The following is a 19,439-nucleotide window of genomic DNA, read 5'->3' as shown; positions in this document are numbered from 1 at the left end:
GGACTATGCTCGAGCCAAGGGTACATGATAACTACGTGGAGCTCTTGGTCAACTCCGACTTCCACTTTGCAATAGCATTTGGCAACTCCCGAACAAGGGCTTGGCATTGGTCTGGAGTCATCCCTAATAGCTTCGCCTTCGACACCAACTTGCGCATCAATAGAGCCTGATGATGAGCAAACGCTCCCCATAGAGGCCTCAAGCACGACCGTCGAGTATCCACCTCAGCCCGGTCCAGCAACACAGGCGTGTCCAAGGGGTCAAGTAACGTCTGCATAGCCTCACTAAGGGCCTTGACTGCGATCCATGCCTGATAAACATGATTACAGTGTATACTGATCACGCGCCGGCTCTCCACACCAGCGTGGCCCTCGAACAACTACAGGATGATGCAGAAACGGGCCCACATAATGGATTTTCGTGGCGTGTGCAAATCATGAGAGATTGCGTACCATTTTTAAGCTCTCATTGAGCTATCCCAAACGATGTATGAATCATCGTGATACTCATCCACAATAGGGCCCAAGCTGCCCCGGAAAATTGACGGCAGGCGTTACGAGCACCCCATATGATTCTGCCAGCTGGTTTCTCTATATATAGTATCTCTCCCGAAGGAAAATTCTCATAGTACAAATCTAATATGACGATGATTCATACAGCTTCTGAGAGAGCGCATCGAGAATCTCAAAACGGTGCCCTGTGTTTCTTATAATTCTCATATGCCATTGGAATCCAATACATAGGCCCGGTTTTTTGCATCACCCTGTACATAGGTTTCACGATAATAGTTATAACGATGACTCCATCCCAACCGCCGCCGCCTCTCAAGCGTACTCTCAATGTCCAGGAACAGCCGTGCACTACTCACCCTCTTGTGTCGGAAATCGAGCCAATCGTCATCATCGACCGTCTGGCAGTCATTCCTCACGATTCTCCTGTCCACAGACGACTCCGGTAAGAACAGCCCTGATGACACGAGAACTACCGAGGCGAACACGACGGCTTCGAATTACCTTTCGGCTTGGGCCGACGAAGATGACCGGCCAGCTCGGTAGAGTAGAGAGTCTCACCTACGAACTGAGTGACTTACGCAGACAGTAGCGGTTCTTATACGCCACGAGAGTAACGGGAAGGCTAAGACTACAATGACCCCATGGGGACTCACAGTCCTCCAGCCTCTTCTCGATAGATGAGATACCCTTCCCGGGCTCATCGGCCTGAATAGCACTCCCCGTAAGCAGCAACTCAGCAGCAAACTCATGCTCACCACTGCTGACTTGTGAGTTTGCTTTTCCTGAGTGGCGCCGAAGTCCTCCTCGGAGTGCCATTCAGGGACGGCGGCTTTCGACTGACCATCCACGTCCACATCAACCGGCCTTGCTCGCCCTGTCTGCTCCACAGACCGCACCACTGTATGTGGGCTCCCTCCCGAGGCTTCAAATGTCGCCACACCAAGTTCAGAGATGATATCACTCTCGACATTGGCTTGAATAACATGCGGCGACGAAACGTCGCGCGCCACGAAATTGGGATCATGGTCCTTTCGATCAATGAGGCCTTTAGCAGTCGGTCTCCTCCGTCGACGGGACCTGCCGTAGATCTGATCAGCAGTTCCGACTCGGGCGGCTATAGGAGTAGTTGTGAGCATATCTGAATACCATAAATGGGCAACAACCAAAACATTCCCAACCTATGAGCTTAGACGAAGCTGTGGACATCCTCATCAGCGACTTGCTAACATCGCTCGAATCTTTTCTTCGAGACTCCCGACCTACATCTGCTTGACAGTTGTAGTCGAACCTGATGACTAAACCAACAGATGACAAAGGAGCTAGACTGGCCGTACGGCACAGGCATCGGATAAGGCAATCGAGCCTCGCCCGACTTCATAACGGCCAGCACCGGACCTCCTGGTGTTGCAGGAACATCATACGTCCCAGGCCCCGGCACTTCCCTCGCTAGAACTGATAAGGCGCATCTATACCAAGATTGAATCCTCACAGTAAGTGCCTCACAAAGCCGCCGAGACTCGACAGAAGTATTCCTTCCCAATTCGGGGACGGGTTCAGCTTGACTCTGTCGCTGAGGAAGACGGCCAGGGTTGTACGTCCCAGGCCCCGGCAGAAACCTGAGGTGGACACCACTTCCAGATGACCACCATTATCACACTCGCAAGCAGTCAACGCGGCTTCGGTCACCGACCTCTTAGCTGCTGCTATCTCATCTACTACGCTGGTGCCTCTCCCCCGTAAAGATCTTCCCGGTCCTCGCTTCTGGGTGGGATACCGCCCTCTCTCATTCAGCTTGGAATGGGCAGTCGCTGAAGATATTTCTCCTCGTGACGCCCGAAATCAGTCCGACAACCTTACCAACATCGTATTCATTTGGCGCGGGCATCTGTGCGGCCACTTTCACAGGGCCATCGATGAACTCAGGCACGCGACTGCTACTGAATAACCCTCCCTTATTCATCGGGCACATCGGTCAGTATCAACCCTCACTGTGAGAAGGATGCAGCTCGTTCCCTCAGGGTCGACCCAGGCCCCATAGCCTCAGCACCATCGAGTTCACGCAGCTAACGAACGGATCGGGCCCCTGACGAGTAGGAAGGACCCTCACCAATTTCAGAGTACCCAACATTGACCTGCAACGTGGCGGGGCGAATCTTCCTCCGTTCGGTAGAGACATGGGGGATACTATGTAGCTCTGATAATGACCTGTTGGTATGCTGTAGGAAGCCCAGCAGGACAGGTGTGTACCGCTACCTGGGCCACGACCACCTGTATGTGCCTCGGGGGCTGTAGAACACCTCTCCAGACGGCTTACACCTGTACACCAGCAGACTCACGGAGCGGGTACACATACAGCGAAGAGAATGGCGTTGACGTTACAGAAGCAACACGTAGATGTGTGACAGGGAACCCAGGGCTCTACTCAACGATGAGGAAGCCGTACGAGAAACAAAGGCGGTGAAGGTAGTGGTGGTGACCTCATGGTTGACTCGCCTACTTATCTTGCCACCGGCAATATCCCCTATGTGTTTCCCAACATCTCCGTACTTCTGGGGACTCGGTTTCTTAGACCCTATTCTTATCCGCTCATCGATAGACTTGTCGGGTGTACGCAAGTGCTTGCTCGATGACCAGGACATGCGATCCACATCAAACTCTGCTATCAGTAGAGCTTCACTGAGACTTAGAGTCCCATCTAATGGGAGAGGGAGAGATGCGCCAAATCATCGCCGAGGGATCCTTCATCATCAAGGGTACGGCCCCACTCCGAGGTCACCAAAACTTGGTGCCCTCGGAGTGCGATCGTACGCACTCTAACCCAAGAAAAAAGAGATAAAGGATTGTCAGGACAATATACAGCACGCTGATTTGAGATTGAGGATCCTCGAGTGCGCAAGATTCGCCTTCTGAATGTCGTGACAGTATTAATATCATCGTTGACGTAGATGGTATTACCATCTACTTCAACGACGATATTGCCCTAGCAAAATTTGGGTGACTTTCGCAGATGTCTGCTCTGGTGTGATTGGATTCCTCATATCGAGCCATCATGTTTCCGGCAGAAGCCTTCTGCTGCAGGCCAGCCGAGGAGGAGTCTTCCTGAAGGACCATCGAGTTGCGTCAAAGCATGTCTGGGAAGAAGGAGTTCTTCATCGATGATCAAGTCCATGAGTGCAGGGAGGGGACGACTGCCGTGTCTTTGGACGGCAAGGCTGGGGACTGTCGCCTCGCACTCTTCGCTTAGGGGGCCTGCTCTGTTGTGATGATTGATCATAAGGGTGAGCCACCCTTATATAAAGTCAGACATGGTCAAGTCTGTGATCCAAAGACTAGACTCTTCACCTCCAGTCAGGGGGAAGTACATGGCAGTTCTAGTGGCTGTTACGGAGTTTATGGCCGGCTCCAGTGAGGCCCTCACTGTGAGGGGGCTCGAGTAGGCAGATATAAGCTCGCGAGTATTGCGGAGAAACTCGCCCACGTGTTGAGGATAAGTAGTGCGACACTACGGAGTAGGTTGTCAGCTTCTGTTTCCGGACTATTCGAGCAAGCCGCTAGACCCACATCTGATAGCAACCTTAGTAGGATGTTCCTCGGAAAGGGCTGGGCACTGCCCGAAGTACTCCGGGTTACTTTGGGCAAGGTAAGGATACGTAGCTAGAAGGTGAGCAAGATCGCTACGTGACTTCGCTACAGCCCTAGCGGCGATCACGGAGTAGATGGCCAGCGATGTTGGTGGCGCCAACAGCGCCAGGAGCGCCTGGGGCGCCACAGCCATACACGAATAAACCAAATATTAGAAAATGCAGGAGTCAAGACAGACGCGATCACCGACAGACACGATCACGGTCGGAGGCGGCTGTTTATATCATCGTAGCGGTACCTCCATACGCAACAGAGTGGAAACACGCTACCTGTTACGATATACGCATAACCGGGTAAAAGACACGTGAAGCGCCACATATTCGGTGACGCGTTACTGAGGTCAAGTTGGATGATTGGCCGCATGACCAACGATGAGCCGAACCCCACGAATAGCGAGGACTTTACAATCCCGAGATGACTTTTCTCCCCTGTTAGTTATCTTCTCTCGCCTGTGTTGGTGTAGCATCGAAGTCCGTCCCTCTCAACAAAGCCAATACGATCCTCATGGTCCTGGTCCTGCCTCATATTGTTATTATTGCTCTGCTGGCTACCCAGTCTGATGCTAAGTTTCCTCCACCGAGCGGCGAGTACTCCAAGCAAATGCCTGGCGATGTAACTGTGTCAGCAACTTTTGAAACAGATCCGCCCGCGCAAGAAAAGGTCACTCTGCGAGTCAGTTGTAGGTTGGCTCCAGACGGAGTTAAGTCATGGGCCCTGAAACTTGATGAGGATCGCTATGTCTTCAAGATATTCAACGGGTTGCACTACCAAACCTTCATACAAACTGCTAGCAAGAAGTGTCCGGGCTTATTAAAGAGCGGTGACCTCAAGCGCTTTATATATCATGGTAAAGCCAATACTATTGACACATCAGTGGGGGGCCAACTTGTGACCCTGGTGAAGTCACCGTGAAGCCTTTAAGCCTTCACGGTGAAGGTATGAGATCCCTATTAGGTCGACTCGACCTAGGCATCATTCACTTTTCTGCTGTCATCGGAATGTAATCCGGCTCCCAGCTATGGTTTACCTCGTTATAAGAAGGTGGTTGGAGTATGTTTTTAGAGGTTTCATTATCTGAAAAGCGAATGAGTCCATGTCTATGTCTATTTTTCCATTTTTTATGTCCATTTTTTCACCTCTGCCTCTGCCTCTGCCCATCGCCCCATATTCCCATATAATAGGGTGAGAGTCAAGGCCCTCATTGTGAGGTGAAGCTGGACAGCGCCTGATGCGAGGTCTTTGAGTTGTATGAAATAGGGAGTTAGCTACTATAATGATGCATCACTGATGATGAGTACGCAAGCCGCCTCAGAATCGGAATTCAACCGGTGAGTAGTATGAGTCAGAGACCCAACTCATGCCGATCCCCATTCATCACATCTACGAACGCAAAAGTTTTGGAGTTCATCCTTCGGCAGTGAGGCTACAGAGAGTGGCGCTTCAGCACACGGCAAGGACTCAAATAATCACGAATCTTCCCCCAAAGAATAACTATTATTCTTTCTCTGGTATGATACTCGGGGAAGAGTAACGATTGTTTATCAGTAACAAAGGTTGAACGGTGGAACTAGACGAACGCAGCAACTCACTTCGGGTGGCGTCTCGCAGCAAATGCCGACGAAACTATCAGCACAATGCCGAGAAGGGTACACATCGATCAAAGAGGTCAGCCACTTCATCTCGTTAGGGCGAAACTTCTGCGACTGATCGGAATGACCACCGGACACCGCCTGACAGGACGCTGTTATGAAAGCCCTGGCGAGGTAGGCGGGGTGCTAGGTGCCCCGGGTGATACTGGACTGGTGCTGACTAGGGGTCCCGACTCGGGATGGGTGCTACTCCGACTCGGGTCGGGATGGGTCCCGACTCCGATTTCAGACCTCTCGCCGAGAGGCTCTCGGGACTCCCGAGAGGTTGTACTCGGGTTTCTATAGGCAACTGATGGACTAGTGTAACCGGGTTGGTGCTTTCAGACTGGCAATAACATGAATCTTGCTATCTTGCGACTCATCAACGCTTACCCCTGTAGACATCGCTCCTAGTATGCTGCTCGTTGTGACCCCGACGTATACGAAGAGTACCGAGAAGAGAAAGCCGACTGTTGTAGAGGCTATGAGGAATCCTCGGAAGGATACTGCCGTTACAGAAGCGCCATAATTCTTCACCCAAATCGGCACCTGAGATCGGGGATCATAACACCAGTATGATAACAGCAGTCTCCACTCACATACATAAACCTGGACAAGAAGAGGAACTTCAACTCCGATTTTTCCGTGAGAATTTGTAACGCATTATAGTAGTCGCTCTTGTCCAACGCAGAACGCACGAAATCAAACCTAAGAGTGTCACTGTCGTCACGAAGCCTCCCATCAGTAGCAGCCAAGACTCACCAGAAATACCTTCCCATAAGGAAGGATACTGCACAACCCATGGTCTTAGCTGGGAACGCCACCAGGAGCGCACGCCTGAGGACCGCGACCACCATCATAGAGACGCTGTGACGGTTATCGTAGATATGCACGAAGATACTTTCATGCAATAGTGTAACGGCCATAGTTGCCTCTAGTACGATATCGATTGTTGATCGTTCGTCGTTCCGGCAAGTACGTCATTCTTCACTATTGCATTCAATTCAGGGTTATCTCAACCTTTTTCTGAACGTCTGTCATCTGCATCAGCAGAGATTCGGCACCTGGTATCATCTCTCTCTCTACCCGTTACCGAATTGCGTCTCAGTGAAGGACCAACCTTTGAGCTATGATTGAGGAAGAGCTTGCGGTCGTCACAACTTCAGAAAAAGTTGATGCTACGGTTCCTACGGCAGTCATCCTACCGACATCAGAGACCGATAGTAAAACTCTCAAGACTACCGGTAACTCCGACTCCATTACGAAGAAGTCCAACGCGACTCTTACTAATGAGGCTACTACTGTCTCCGCAATCTCATCGAGAAGATTCCCAACATTTACTACAAGGAGAGATGTTTCCCACCTTCTGGCCTTATGCATAAACATGAAAGCCCACTATAGGTGGTTGTATAACTATTTCTGGTGTGCTACTCTTCCACAACTTATGAACAAGTTGAACAAGGACGGAGTGTTTGATACCCTATCCAAGAAGGGGACCACTGTGTCTACACTGGAGGAAACTAGCTCACACATGGAAGTGGCCTATGAGCTCGATAACCCCATGGTCATCAGTGTCCTTATAATGTTCCATATGAACCACTCTACCCCTATACTCAAGGCACGCACGGAAGCGGCCTTCAAGACCTTCATAACGAGCACCAGACGTGTCTCCGAGGACATCAGCGAGAACCGGGTGAGGTTGTTTAGGTCACCCGAGTCGAGGTCATATGAGTTGTTGTATATCACAGCTCCACGGTTCTTCTCCGCGTCAGCGAGATTTGTGGTTGCTGTTGACACTCTGTCTGTACCAAATCTTGTTGACAAGCGGTTGGTGGCCCTGCACCCCGAGTGGGAACGAGTAGAACAGCCCGGTGCTGATCGCTTCGTGTCCTCATCGGGCCATTCTCTCAACACTTTCGGCCTCTACAAAATTGGTCTGTACTTCGAGCCGGACGATTTCGACATAGGCGTTGTGGTCTCAGCCTATGCTGTCGACATGGATCACCTCTGTTTTGACGCAAGGATGATCCTTGGCAGTAACAGCATGCAAAAGATGGGGGCAAACATTAGTTGGTCTGTGCCTCGCCTTGACATTACAGACTGTGGTTTGAAGGTACCTTTGAGACCCCTATGCCGTGGGCGAGCCAGTCCAGTTTGCAGCGTCGTCAATGGTCTGGATCGAGGCCCGCAGTGTCACCCTTTCGATGAGATTGAGGCCCGGTTCCTGAAAGGCACTGACCACGAGATTGAAACTTTCTGCTTAAAGCAGCTAGAAGGGCGAGATCTCCCATCACTCAGCTTCGAGTTGAAACCCGGCACACACCCCTACCAAGCGGACCGCTCATATACTGTCCCATCCGGGCTGAGGGAGGCGACCAATCGAGCCATCGACAACGAGATCGCTAAGGGTCACTGGTATGAGTTGGACGAGAACGACCTCGAGCCCGACGCTTGGGTATCTCCGGCTTTCGTGAAGAAGAAGGATCGCATGGAGGATGACCTGCCAGTGGTCCGAGTACTGGTCGACCTGCGGCTCTTGAATGCGGCCATCCAGATTGATCAACACTTACGAGAAGGCCAACTCATACCGAACCAAGATCGGTTCATCCGTTCGATACCACAGTGTACCGGCCAATACTCCATCATTGATGTATCGTCGGCTTTCCACGGATGCCGGGTTGCTAGTCCTTGTCAGAAATGGCTCACGTTTCGACTGAATGGACGACTGATACGGTCTCGCACTTGCTCTCAAGGTCTGGGTTTGAGCGCTCTCTTCTGGGGGCGACATCTCGACACCTCCCTCTCCTACGTCTACGGCGGTTATTGGAAGAACTGGATGGCCCTTTTTGTCGACGATTTTCTTGTGCATGCCGAAACAGAAGACCGCTGCCGTCTCCGCCGTCGCCTTGTGGAGATTGCCTTGAAATGCATGCGTAAGGAGGTAAGCGATAAGGTCCCGTCATGTATCAGTCCTAGCGTGACGGCCATCGGTTTGTTCTTCGAGGGTCCCTTCTATCGGGTATCTGACGCCAACTTGGAGAAGCTCAAGACCCTTTTCCGCCATCAGCCTAAGAACTCCACGGAAGTGAAAAGGCTCATTGGCTCTATAAACTGGGCGTCAACGGCGTTTAGAGGTGGTACGTTCTCTGCTTTGGGCGATGAACTACGTATCCTGCATGACATCTCGACCATGAAGAAGTTCTCGTGGAACGATACCCAAGGCCCGGACGCAGTCTCGAGACTCTGCAATATGATGACGACGGAGAACCTAGCCTTGCACGGCGACCTTGACGAGGTGAATGGTTGCACTGGTGGCTACTCGTGGGTCGTACAAACGGATGCAAGTGGTTATGCCGCCGGTGGGGCATTGTACCGAGCTAAAGCTGACGTCCTCTTTGACCCATCTAATGCTGGGAACCCTGAAGCCCGCCTTGAAGGTGCCGCTTTGGTCTCAATATGGTCGAAGGCGCTAACTGGAGCCCAACAACGATGGCACACAGTGGAGAAGGAGGCCTATGCCATATATAGTAGTGCAAAGAGATGGATAAGGCTCTGGATCTCCACGACACGGTTGGTCGATCACGCCATGAAGGGCAAGCTCGGTCCTAGCATTGTCATATGGGCTGATAGTACCACTGCCATTCGACAATGGCAGACATTGAAGGTCCCTCACGACCCGGCAGCTTCTTTGAAGGCGAAGCGGTTCATCTCATGGTCGGAGAACATCGCCGCATTGACCTTCCTGGATCACACCTTGGAGCATGTTCCCGGTGCCCGAAATACCATTGCCGACATGTTGAGCCGTCTTGGGGACGAGTATGCGTCTCAGTCCCTTCCTGAGAGGTTTGGCGCCCCTGCTTGCGCGGCCCTTCCCGGAGGACGCCCTGATCTTCGCCCGGCTTTCGACGTGGACGAGGCTCTTTGCGAAAAGATCGTTGATGCCTACGCCGAGGATGAGACACTTTGGCAAGGGGTTACTGTCGCTGAAATCTACAACTTCCTCACTCACCAGAAGGATTCCCTACAAGACCGAACCGGTACCATCAAATCGTGGACTGATGCAGGTCTGTTCGTTCTCTCTGACCAGATGTTACTCTTCACAGCCGCAGTCTACGCTGGCACCCGGTCGGGATTTGTGTTGGTCGTCCCAGTCGACTGCGAGGCAAACTTGCTGAACGATGAGGTCATTGAGGTGTATGATGGTCTCCGGTATCTCAGGGAACAGTTGCTCTACCTCTCCCATGACGAGCTCCTTAGTGGGGCGACTCACATGAGCGTGGGGGCCAGCATGAACGTTCTCTGCGAGACCGCCTGGTGGCCTGGCATGATGAGCGATATGAAGAGGCACGTTTCTCAGTGCCCTGTATGCTCTACGTCGACTCGTCGTTTGAGGAAACAAGTCCCGGCCCGACCACCACTTCCATATGGTCGATTCGAAGAGCTTCAAATAGACCATAAAGAGTTGCCACCCCCTCTGAAAGAGAGGCTGACCGGAATCCATGAGACCGGTGCGGTCCTTTCCATGGTGGACCGGCTGACCGGAGAGTTGGCTCTGGAGTACGTCAAGAACAAGTCGGCTCTTGTGACGGCGCAAACGGTTGTCAGAAGGTGGTTCTGCAAGAGAGGGGTATGTAGAAAGCTGTCATCCGACAACGGTCCTGGTTTCATCGCAGATCTGAGCAAGCTTCTCGGGTCGGTTCTCGGCTATCGACTGAAATTCTCATGCGTTCGTCATCCCCAAGGGTCCGCAAATGTTGAGAGGGCAAATTCTGCGATAACAACAGCCCTGACCTTCATTAATGAGTCTGGGGATTGTGAGGACATCGGTGACCTTGAAATGCACCTCGCATCTGCTGAATTCGCCTACAACTATAATTCTGGGGTGTTCCGGAGACTCTTTGGCGAAGACGTGCCTACCCCATTGACGTCGAACCGAGCTGGGCCTCCTCATGCACAGAGCGAGAGCATCGAACTATCCGATGCCGATGAAACCAAACTGGTGAAGATGGTTACCGACTTTGCCGATGATTTCGTCAAGGAGCATTCTGCTGAGTCAGCCATCAAGGGTCATTACAACCTGTTCAACCGGGTCGCAGAATCCGACAAGAAATCGGGTAGCTTCCTGAGCTGCAAGGTTGGTGATATCGTCCTATACCAAGGTGTTGAGGACTCCGTTAAGAGCTTAACCTATGATATGTACTCTGGCAGGATACTTTCGGTGAGGCTAGACTCCGGCGTGAGGGTACACCCTACAGAGCTCACATCAGCAGGAGATGCGAGGCCAATAATGCAACCTGCTCTCAACGCTCAGAAACTTGCATCCGGAGAAGCCGGCAACGGAGCTCTTTTCAAGACCGGTGAATGCGTCCTGTACGAGATCCCTACTCAAGATGTATCGGTCTCGGACGACGTCAATAAAGCCTTTATGATCGGTCGTGTGATCGACTGTGACGCCGAAGCCGTACGAGTTCATGTTCATGACGGCGGGGAGAAGTCTAAGGCCTTTCTCCCTCTATGGTGTGACGACTCGGCTAAGATCACTAGATCTAAAACCGCCCCCCCGAACACAAGACCTGTCTTGAGATTGGTTCCTCCGGCGGCGGTCCTCTTTAAGGTCCAACTACGAGCAGATTATTCTGTAACGTCGAATTCAAGAACAAGGATGAACGCTGTTGCTATCGGTGATTGGATTGATCCGGGAGCGGCGTTAACCTTCACTCAAGATTAGACTGATCCTCACATGCTCGCCTCAGTCTAGGGGGCCCTGTGACGGTTATCGTAGATATGCACGAAGATACTTTCATGCAATAGTGTAACGGCCATAGTTGCCTCTAGTACGATATCGATTGTTGATCGTTCGTCGTTCCGGCAAGTACGTCATTCTTCACTATTGCATTCAATTCAGGGTTATCTCAACCTTTTTCTGAACGTCTGTCATCTGCATCAGCAGAGATTCGGCACCTGGTATCATCTCTCTCTCTACCCGTTACCGAATTGCGTCTCAGTGAAGGACCAACCTTTGAGCTATGATTGAGGAAGAGCTTGCGGTCGTCACAACGCACATGACGAGTAGTCAGAGCATACCACTTCAGGAGAATCCCTCCTGTCACCTCCACGGCCGATATTGGTATACCACAAACGGTCGATAGGAAAACTATAACTGAACAACAACAAAAAAGTTGTTACGCTACCACAGCAGTGACGACAGTCACCTCCGATAAGACTGTATTCTTTTATACAACTGGTGTCCTGGCTCGAGAGGGACTGTAAATATTCTATCACCTAAGGTGACAACCACCAGTGTTGGAAATGTATGTTCGCTTTCCTCAGCTGGGCTCAGGAGTTTCCTCACTAATCATAAGAGTTCATATACGACTCAATGTAAAAGTGTACAGAAACCAACAGTAATTTCCTCAAAATTTTCACATTGTCGCCGACACATGTGCATATTATTTTCCCAAATTGATAACCACCGCCCAGACACCTGAGCTAAACAATGCCTCTTACTTCCCTAAAGGAGGGGAGCAGTCCCGACCACGCATGCTTGTGCTTCAATTCGACCAGCAGCGATGCAATAACGAGAAATGGGACCAAAGGCTTCCATAACGTCTTAAAGCTCTCTCTTGAGAGGAGGGGGAGGGATATCATACAATATCTTCGACAAAATCGAGAAAATCAATTACCATCACCAATACTACTACTGTTACTTCCATGCGATAACGAAACAAGGTGAAGGCATGGATTGATCACATGGAAATGAGGCCCCTAGCAAGACTCAATCTGAGCTCCTGATGAAGTATAAAACGTTCAGTCATGTCTGCTTGCACTACGACGCAAAGGTCGTCCGAAGTGATCACCAAGATAGCACTCAGTTCTGGAATACTCGGGAGCGTCAATTGAGGCCTCCCGACGAGCTCACTATCCACTTCCGTGAGCAGTCAAGGCTAAGCATGGAGCTTAGAAAGGATCAAGTGATTCAGTCTTCACATGGATTCCACTCGGAGCCGTCAGCTCTCTTGCCCGAGGACAGTCTGCTACTCCGAACAATCAATTTCAAAACTCACTCGCACTAGTCTAGCCGCCTCTGATTACAGACATGCTACTCCTTCGACAGCAAGAAACCATCTAAACCTCAATGTTCGATGGGCACACCAACTTCCACCTACAGCGTCTCGTTCAATATACGCTGTATGCCCTGGGGCAAGGGAAAGGGGGTGGCGATCTCCTTCCACAGAAAGGTTCCTCCCATAGACTCCTCTATGAACCCATGACGTGGCCAACCACAGTTGCTGAGGAGACCAAGACACACACCTACTACAGCACTGATACCCTCCTCCGTTCCTTTACCATGAAATCCATCCAGGATTTCCAGATCCTAGATTGCGGATTGGTGGCTTCGTCCCTAGCTGGGATGGGTGCCGCTGAAGCGGTTGGTGACTCTGTATCATTGTCATTAGGAGGCCCCACCTTCACAGACCAACGACTGTGTCCGTCCCTTCACTGTGCCACAGTAGAAAGCCACCTGAGTTTTGTCTCCACCACACCGAAAGTCGACTCCCCGATACCCATGTGTGGGATTAGCGGGAGCCCCTCGTTGACTAACACTACTCGGAAGTGCCATTTGGACTCAGAAGAAGAACTACTCAGTCTCATCCTAAGAACTTGAATCGTCGTAAAAAGGGGCCATCCGGCCATAGCGAGATCGATCTGATGAGCATGAGTACGCGTGCACAAGCACGCATGCGCGACGAAAAGGGAGCCGCTCTATAATGGAGCTGGCGTGGTCTGTTGTGATCGACCATCCTTTACTCTACATGCCCCCGGATGGAAGATTACAAGGACGAACGTTGGCATAATGAGTTTCCTTAATCAATTGGGATGTGACCTCGTCCGGTGGGATCGAGGCATTAACTAATCTTAGAACAACCCCGCGTACAATCTCATGCACGCGGTACACATCAGGAGCGTACCTACCGCCGCGTCCCAGTGTGTCAGGGTTGAAAAGAACAACAGTTGAGCCGACCGGTGGCGGTCCCTTCCTGCGGAGACCACGGACATCGCTCAAGACCTGCTCGCGAGCTGCGATAGCAGCTTTGACGAGCTTGGTAATTTCATCGCGGACCTCTGCTCTAGCAACGGGGGCACCACCGTCAACAGCCCCTTGTGCAAGCGAATTCTCAGGGCTCAACCGGGATACACGACCGTAGAATATCTCAAAAGGTGAAAAGTCAGTGTCCAAAAAAGGCTTACAATTGAGCCGACGGATAACCTTCCCTAACGTTGTTGGCCAGGTCTTCTTATCACCGAGCTGCCTCGCCAGGAACTTGACACTGGCGACAGCGCGCTCTGCTAAGCCGTTTGAAAAAGGAGCATATGGCGACACCACCCGATGCTCCACTGCTCTTAGCGAGAGCATTTCAGCTAGTGGACGTCCACGGAAACACGGGCCTCCATCAGTGCGAAGCAAGGCCGGAGCACCCAATAAATCGAAGAGGCTAGCCATCTCGGTCGCCACTGTGGCACTTTTCTGATCCTTCAAAGGGGATACCACAGTGAATCCGCTAAAATGGCACGTCAGCACCAATACCGCGCAAAGTCTGCGCTTGCGATCCCAGCCCATCTCGGCAAGGTCAGCTGAAACCGTAGACCAACACTCCTGCACGCCAGTGCGAAGAGAGCGAGCTGAGTCAGTTGTGGAATAAAAGCGCCTGTTAAATGACAAACGACACCCTTCACAGGTGCCGCACACAACCTCAATGAAGGAACGGAGCCGAGGTATATGAAAGCATCTGGACACCAACCATCGTATGTAACGACGATTAAGGCAGCCAGTTTCACGATGGTATGCATCGACGATCGAATGTGCGTGCTGCTTTCCCTCGGAAGTATCCGTGGGAACATAATAACATGTACGAGTCGCGGAGACTCCGTTCACCTTCGGGGTTTGGGACCTCTTCATTAGAATACCATCGTCAGCCAAAGAGAAATCAGGAAGTTCTGCCGCCACTCCCGGTATCGGGGCTGTAGCGGGCCCTACCGGGGCAACGTCCGGTGGTGGGGATGAACCGAGGGATCTGAGTATAAAGTTGGCCGTCGGGGAAGCCCACTGGAGAGCGAGGAGCCGCTGCCTGGATGGTCTTCCATGCTCCATACCGAACTCCAGGACGCCTTGCGATGCTGGATGGACTGTTGCAATGACCCTTAGCTGATTCTCAACTTCACATACGGTAGGATAATCTTCAGAGGAGCCTGAGCCGCCGTCTTCATCAAAAACCGCGACCGCTTTGGTGTGCATCACACCGCGACCTTCGAAGATGATACTGTCGGGGATACCCCAGGAAAAAGCGAGCCTGCTGAGGCTGTCCGACTCGGAGTTCTGCTCCGCAGGGATATGCAACAGCTCGGGGGTCAACATGTACTTCCGTTGCCAGGCCTCGCGCACATCGGCGATAGCTTCGCAGAGCCGAGATATTGCGAGACGCTCGACCGACTTGCATGTGAGCTTCGAGCCACCTCGTAACCATGAAAGCGCGGTTCGTGAGTCGGAGAGAAACTTCAGACCCAGGCCATTAAGATGAGGAACCAACGCGTCGGCGAACACGTGCGCTGCTGCCAGTCCGTAAGCCTCTTTACGGTTTTGGTGCCAGTTGAGCATCGGTCCGCGCAGGGCTCTGGCTCTGCTGGAGAGCGCCACACGAGACGAACTTCCGCTAGACAGCGTGGCGATAAATCCAATGCCAAAGGGACTGGCATCACAGGCGACCTCCAGGGTGTCCGCCACAAAGCTGACCTCATGGTCACAATCTCTCGAACGAGCGCTGAGGATGCCGATAGCGATTGTTAGCGTCTTAGCCTCGTCCTTCCCCAGAGGAACATCTTGGTCCCAGCCTGCTTTCCACTTACCAGATACTCTCCGTATATAGTCGGCTGCCAGGCCCCTGTCGCCGTGAAGACCGAGAGGATCAAAGGCGGCACCAGCCGCTCGGAACAGGGAACGCTTGCAAACTCTTTGGCCCTCTCTGAAGGTCTGAGAGTGCGGCTCGGAGGCGGTAACGCACCGAAGAACTAGGGTCCCTTGACCGGTTGGGTGGTCTTCACGATACGTAAAGTCGACGCCAAGGTGGCGGAAGGAGTCGAATCTCTCAACCTGCCCTTCCGAAGAGAACGTCAGTAAATGACACTTCGCAGGGGTGAACTCAAACCCCCATGAGCCACCCAAGCAGATGATCTCCGACTTGAGGCGCTGGACGGCCTGGTGTCCGCCAAGTAGGCAGATATCATCCACATACTCCCAGTGGAGTAGCAGAGGATCGTTGATTTCGGAACTCACGCGCAGCATGGCGTCATCGATCAAACATGTGAGTGCTTCGCGTAGCACTGCTGGACCACAGCGAAGCCCAAATACCAGTCGACGTGCCACAAACCGGCGACCGAGCGACCTGATCACAGCGGTGCGGTCATGGAGCGTGATTCTATAGAAGGCGGTCGCCGCGTCCAGGGTACAAAAGGATAAGCGCTCTGGCTTGGCCCCTTCCTTTTGCCTCTGTCTCGCCGCTCGGGCGATCGCCGCAATGGCAACACGGACTTGGGCAAGGATGACCGCGCAAGAGTCGCCTGGATAAGAACTTGGCGGCGAGATAGCATTTCCCCGGCGCAAATCAATGCATGGCCTGACTTTCACACCTTGTACCACTGGAAAGGCAATGGCCTCGGGTAGGGCGACCCCACCCTTGCCGTCAACCCCGTCTTCGTGCAGAGGTTCCCACCATCCCCGGGACTGAAACCGCTCCAGCTCTTCATGGTACGACTTCTGCTGGGGGGAGTCGAGTGCCGCGAAAAGGCTTTTCGAGTAGTCATAAACCGGTCCTTGCCGAACGAGTGGGGATGATGTCCAGCGGACCTCCACCGCGTGTGTGTGCTCTGGGCAGTCCTTCGTCTCTGACTCGGCAAGCAATCTTAATAGAATAGTCCGGTGCTGCCTTGACCTGGCGCCAGTTTTCGGTGAGCCGAGCGGAACTGTTCGGAAGCGTAGAGCGTGTGCGATAGGTCGAAGGGGCATCAAGCAAAGTCTCATTGGAGAGCTCCTCGCACCGCAGAACCAAATTGTCGCTATCCTCAACGACCATTACTGATAGGTCCTCGTTCTCGAGAACCACGAAGTGGAGACGACCCTCCTCCTCCAGCCTTGCCGGGGCAAGCTCCCCCTGGCGCTGGGCGGGGCTGCGAATCGTCACCTGGCGGCTTCCGTCCACCTCGTCAAAGTACATAGAAATCTTAAGCGCGCACATGGACTGGACTCCCAGTATGCAAGTTGAGCCATCGACTCCGTTCGGAGACCCCCGTCCGGGAAGCACAGAGAAGTTCAATAAGTGCTCCTTCCCGTGCCGAGTAACCTTGACCTGGACCGTGCCATCCAGCTTCACCACAGACCCGTTCGCGAGCTTCGCGGAAGTCGAACATGGCGTGATGGTCCACCCCCTGAGCGTGGCCAGGTCACGGCCAACGTAATTCCTCACAGCGCCCGAGTCTAGTAGGGCTTTGAGAGGTGCCTGTCCCTTGGGATATAAGGTCAGCATCGGCCCGAGTTGCCTGTGCTGACAGGACTCGGACGACTGTTTGACCACCCAAAGCATCTGTAACTGCTCTTCCTCAACCTCTGAGGATCGAGATAGAGCGGACTCTTCCGGGTCCCCATCGGGTGCTATTGCTTGGAGAGACTGTGAGGAAGAGGCTTGGGAACGTCCGTGGCCACCACCCTTTGAGGTGGCTTTGTCATCCGTACGGTCGTGGCGAAACTTACATGCGCTACCAAACCGACAACGCCCTTCAGCCGCCCATCGGCGACACTCTGTAGGGCCTAGGTGTCTGAAAGGGCACCGCTCTCCCTTTGTACATTTGCCTCTCAGTGAGTTCCGGCAAAGCTCGCCTTTTTATAGGAGGAAGTTGGCGTTGCTGATGACGCAGGTCTGGCGTAGGGTGCCCCCCTGTCACCGGCTGCAGTCGGGGCGATTGCTTTCGGCGGGTTGCGGGGCTTACTCGCCCGGTCAGCATCGGCTCTAGCGGCGCGAGTGAGAGCCTTGACTCGAAAGCGTGACCATGTCCCGGGATACTCATAGGAGGCCTCCTGGCAGTTCTCATCATTTACACCACGGCGAAAGGCGCGGATAATAAGGGCGTCAGTGAGCGGAGTCCCTGCGAGTGAGCAACGTCGTAGCCAGTCATCGAGCCTTCCAATGTAATCAGTCAAAGGTTCTTGTGGGCCGCGCCCCGTAGGCTCAGTCAGGAGCTTCTCCGCCTCAAAGTGACCGCCACACTCCTCCTTCAAAGTCGAGTGGATCGCGTCAACGGCCAGTGCGAAGTCGTCAGCCGTAATAGGGTCCCTGTCGGCAATAGCCTGTTCTAAGGCCGATTCGTCGACTAAGTTAGTCAGAAGGAAGTAATGCTCAGCCCCTCGGGTAAGCCAACCTCGTCGCAAGACCATACGGTCCACTTGTCTCCAAAAGCCGGAGAGACCTCGTGCGTCTGACACGCCTTTGAAGGGACCTCCCTTGAAAGCGGCCGCAGCCTTGTCAGCGTCTTTCGAGGCAACCCTGCGCCTGTCTTGACTTGATGCTCCTGGGTTCGGTCTCAGGATCACATGACTTTCACGAGCTGACCCTGAGGGACCCATTTGGGAGGATAGACCACTGAAGACCGCGCGAGATGGGGAGATCGAGTGTCTTCCACGCGATCTTGAGATATCGTCGTGACTCGAGGCGACTAGGGGTTGAAGCCCACCCATAAGGGGCGCCGAGAACCGTGGCGAACCGGAGACTGGCTGTTCATTACTGCTGGTGGAGGACATTCGCTTTTGCTGAACCAGCCGGGCTCCCCAGTCAGGACTGAAGGGGCTACTCTCGGAACTCTTGAGTTCCAAAAGAGAGGAAAGATTCTTGCGCCGGCAGTGGGTCGCCAAAGCCTTCGCCGAGGGGAATCCGGCGATGACCTCAGACTGGAGGACAGTATGCAACACCATAGGGGGGAGATGCTCCACCAGCTTCTTGGTGGTCTCGGAGGGCACCAGCCCAGCCGAGGCTATCTCGCAGGCGTCCCCAATGCGCTTTTGAACGTAGTCCGTGATCTCGTCGTGGGCTATGTCAACTAGATAAAGCTTGACGGCTTCAGGGATGGAGTCCACCAGAGAGACCAGAACATGGTGGGATAGCTGGTCTACGACAGATTGTAGTTCAGATGGCTGGCCAGATACAATGGCCTTCTCTAGGCAGTCAAGAACGATGTCAGACAACTTATCGGTGTCCGGGGAGGCCCCAAGGGCGTCAAGGACTTGAGCTTCGTCGGGGGCACTCTCCTCGAGAACAAAGATGTCGCAAAACATTGGGGGCGTCCCCGCATCGGAGCCAGATGTGGGATTAGCGGGAGCCCCTCGTTGACTAACACTACTCGGAAGTGCCATTTGGACTCAAAAGAAGAACTACTCAGTCTCATGATCTCTTATATAAACTTAACCCTCATCCTAAGAACTTGAATCGTCGTAAAAAGGGGCCATCCGGCCATAGCGAGATCGATCTGATGAGCATGAGTACGCGTGCACAAGCACGCATGCGCGACGAAAAGGGAGCCGCTCTATAATGGAGCTGGCGTGGTCTGTTGTGATCGA

At 52.9% G+C, this 19,439-nt stretch overlaps 3 protein-coding genes across 3 annotated transcripts; 1 reads left to right on the top strand and 2 right to left on the bottom strand.

Annotated features, from left to right (window-relative positions):
• Nucleotides 1-31: 31 nt before the first annotated feature.
• On the bottom strand, nucleotides 32-2,688 carry Pmar_PMAR022999 (hypothetical protein; the record flags this gene model as incomplete). Its single annotated transcript, XM_002771840.1, has 13 exons — nucleotides 32-166; nucleotides 224-310; nucleotides 869-966; nucleotides 1,014-1,070; nucleotides 1,166-1,217; nucleotides 1,268-1,650; nucleotides 1,691-1,800; nucleotides 1,847-1,964; nucleotides 2,016-2,128; nucleotides 2,203-2,320; nucleotides 2,370-2,449; nucleotides 2,502-2,575; nucleotides 2,620-2,688. 13 exons carry the CDS (start codon nucleotides 2,686-2,688, stop codon nucleotides 32-34), a joined length of 1,494 nt encoding a protein of 497 aa, XP_002771886.1.
• A 4,538-nt stretch (nucleotides 2,689-7,226) lies between these two features.
• On the top strand, nucleotides 7,227-11,510 carry Pmar_PMAR022998 (gag/pol/env polyprotein, putative; the record flags this gene model as incomplete). The annotated part of the gene is made up of 1 exon (XM_002771839.1): nucleotides 7,227-11,510. The coding sequence occupies one exon, from the start codon at nucleotides 7,227-7,229 to the stop codon at nucleotides 11,508-11,510; it is 4,284 nt and encodes a 1,427-aa protein (XP_002771885.1).
• Nucleotides 11,511-13,592: 2,082 nt separating this feature from the next.
• On the bottom strand, nucleotides 13,593-19,235 carry Pmar_PMAR022997 (hypothetical protein; the record flags this gene model as incomplete). The annotated part of the gene is made up of 4 exons (XM_002771838.1): nucleotides 13,593-14,416; nucleotides 14,936-16,396; nucleotides 17,819-18,439; nucleotides 18,611-19,235. 4 exons carry the CDS (start codon nucleotides 19,233-19,235, stop codon nucleotides 13,593-13,595), a joined length of 3,531 nt encoding a protein of 1,176 aa, XP_002771884.1.
• Nucleotides 19,236-19,439: the final 204 nt, after the last annotated feature.

This window comes from Perkinsus marinus, assembly GCF_000006405.1.
Source record: "Perkinsus marinus ATCC 50983 genomic scaffold scf_1104296962378, whole genome shotgun sequence".
In the NCBI taxonomy this organism is placed as follows: Eukaryota; Perkinsozoa; order Perkinsida; family Perkinsidae; genus Perkinsus; species Perkinsus marinus.
Note: the sequence above shows the minus strand (reverse complement) of the source record. Positions and strands in the feature narration are given on the sequence as shown.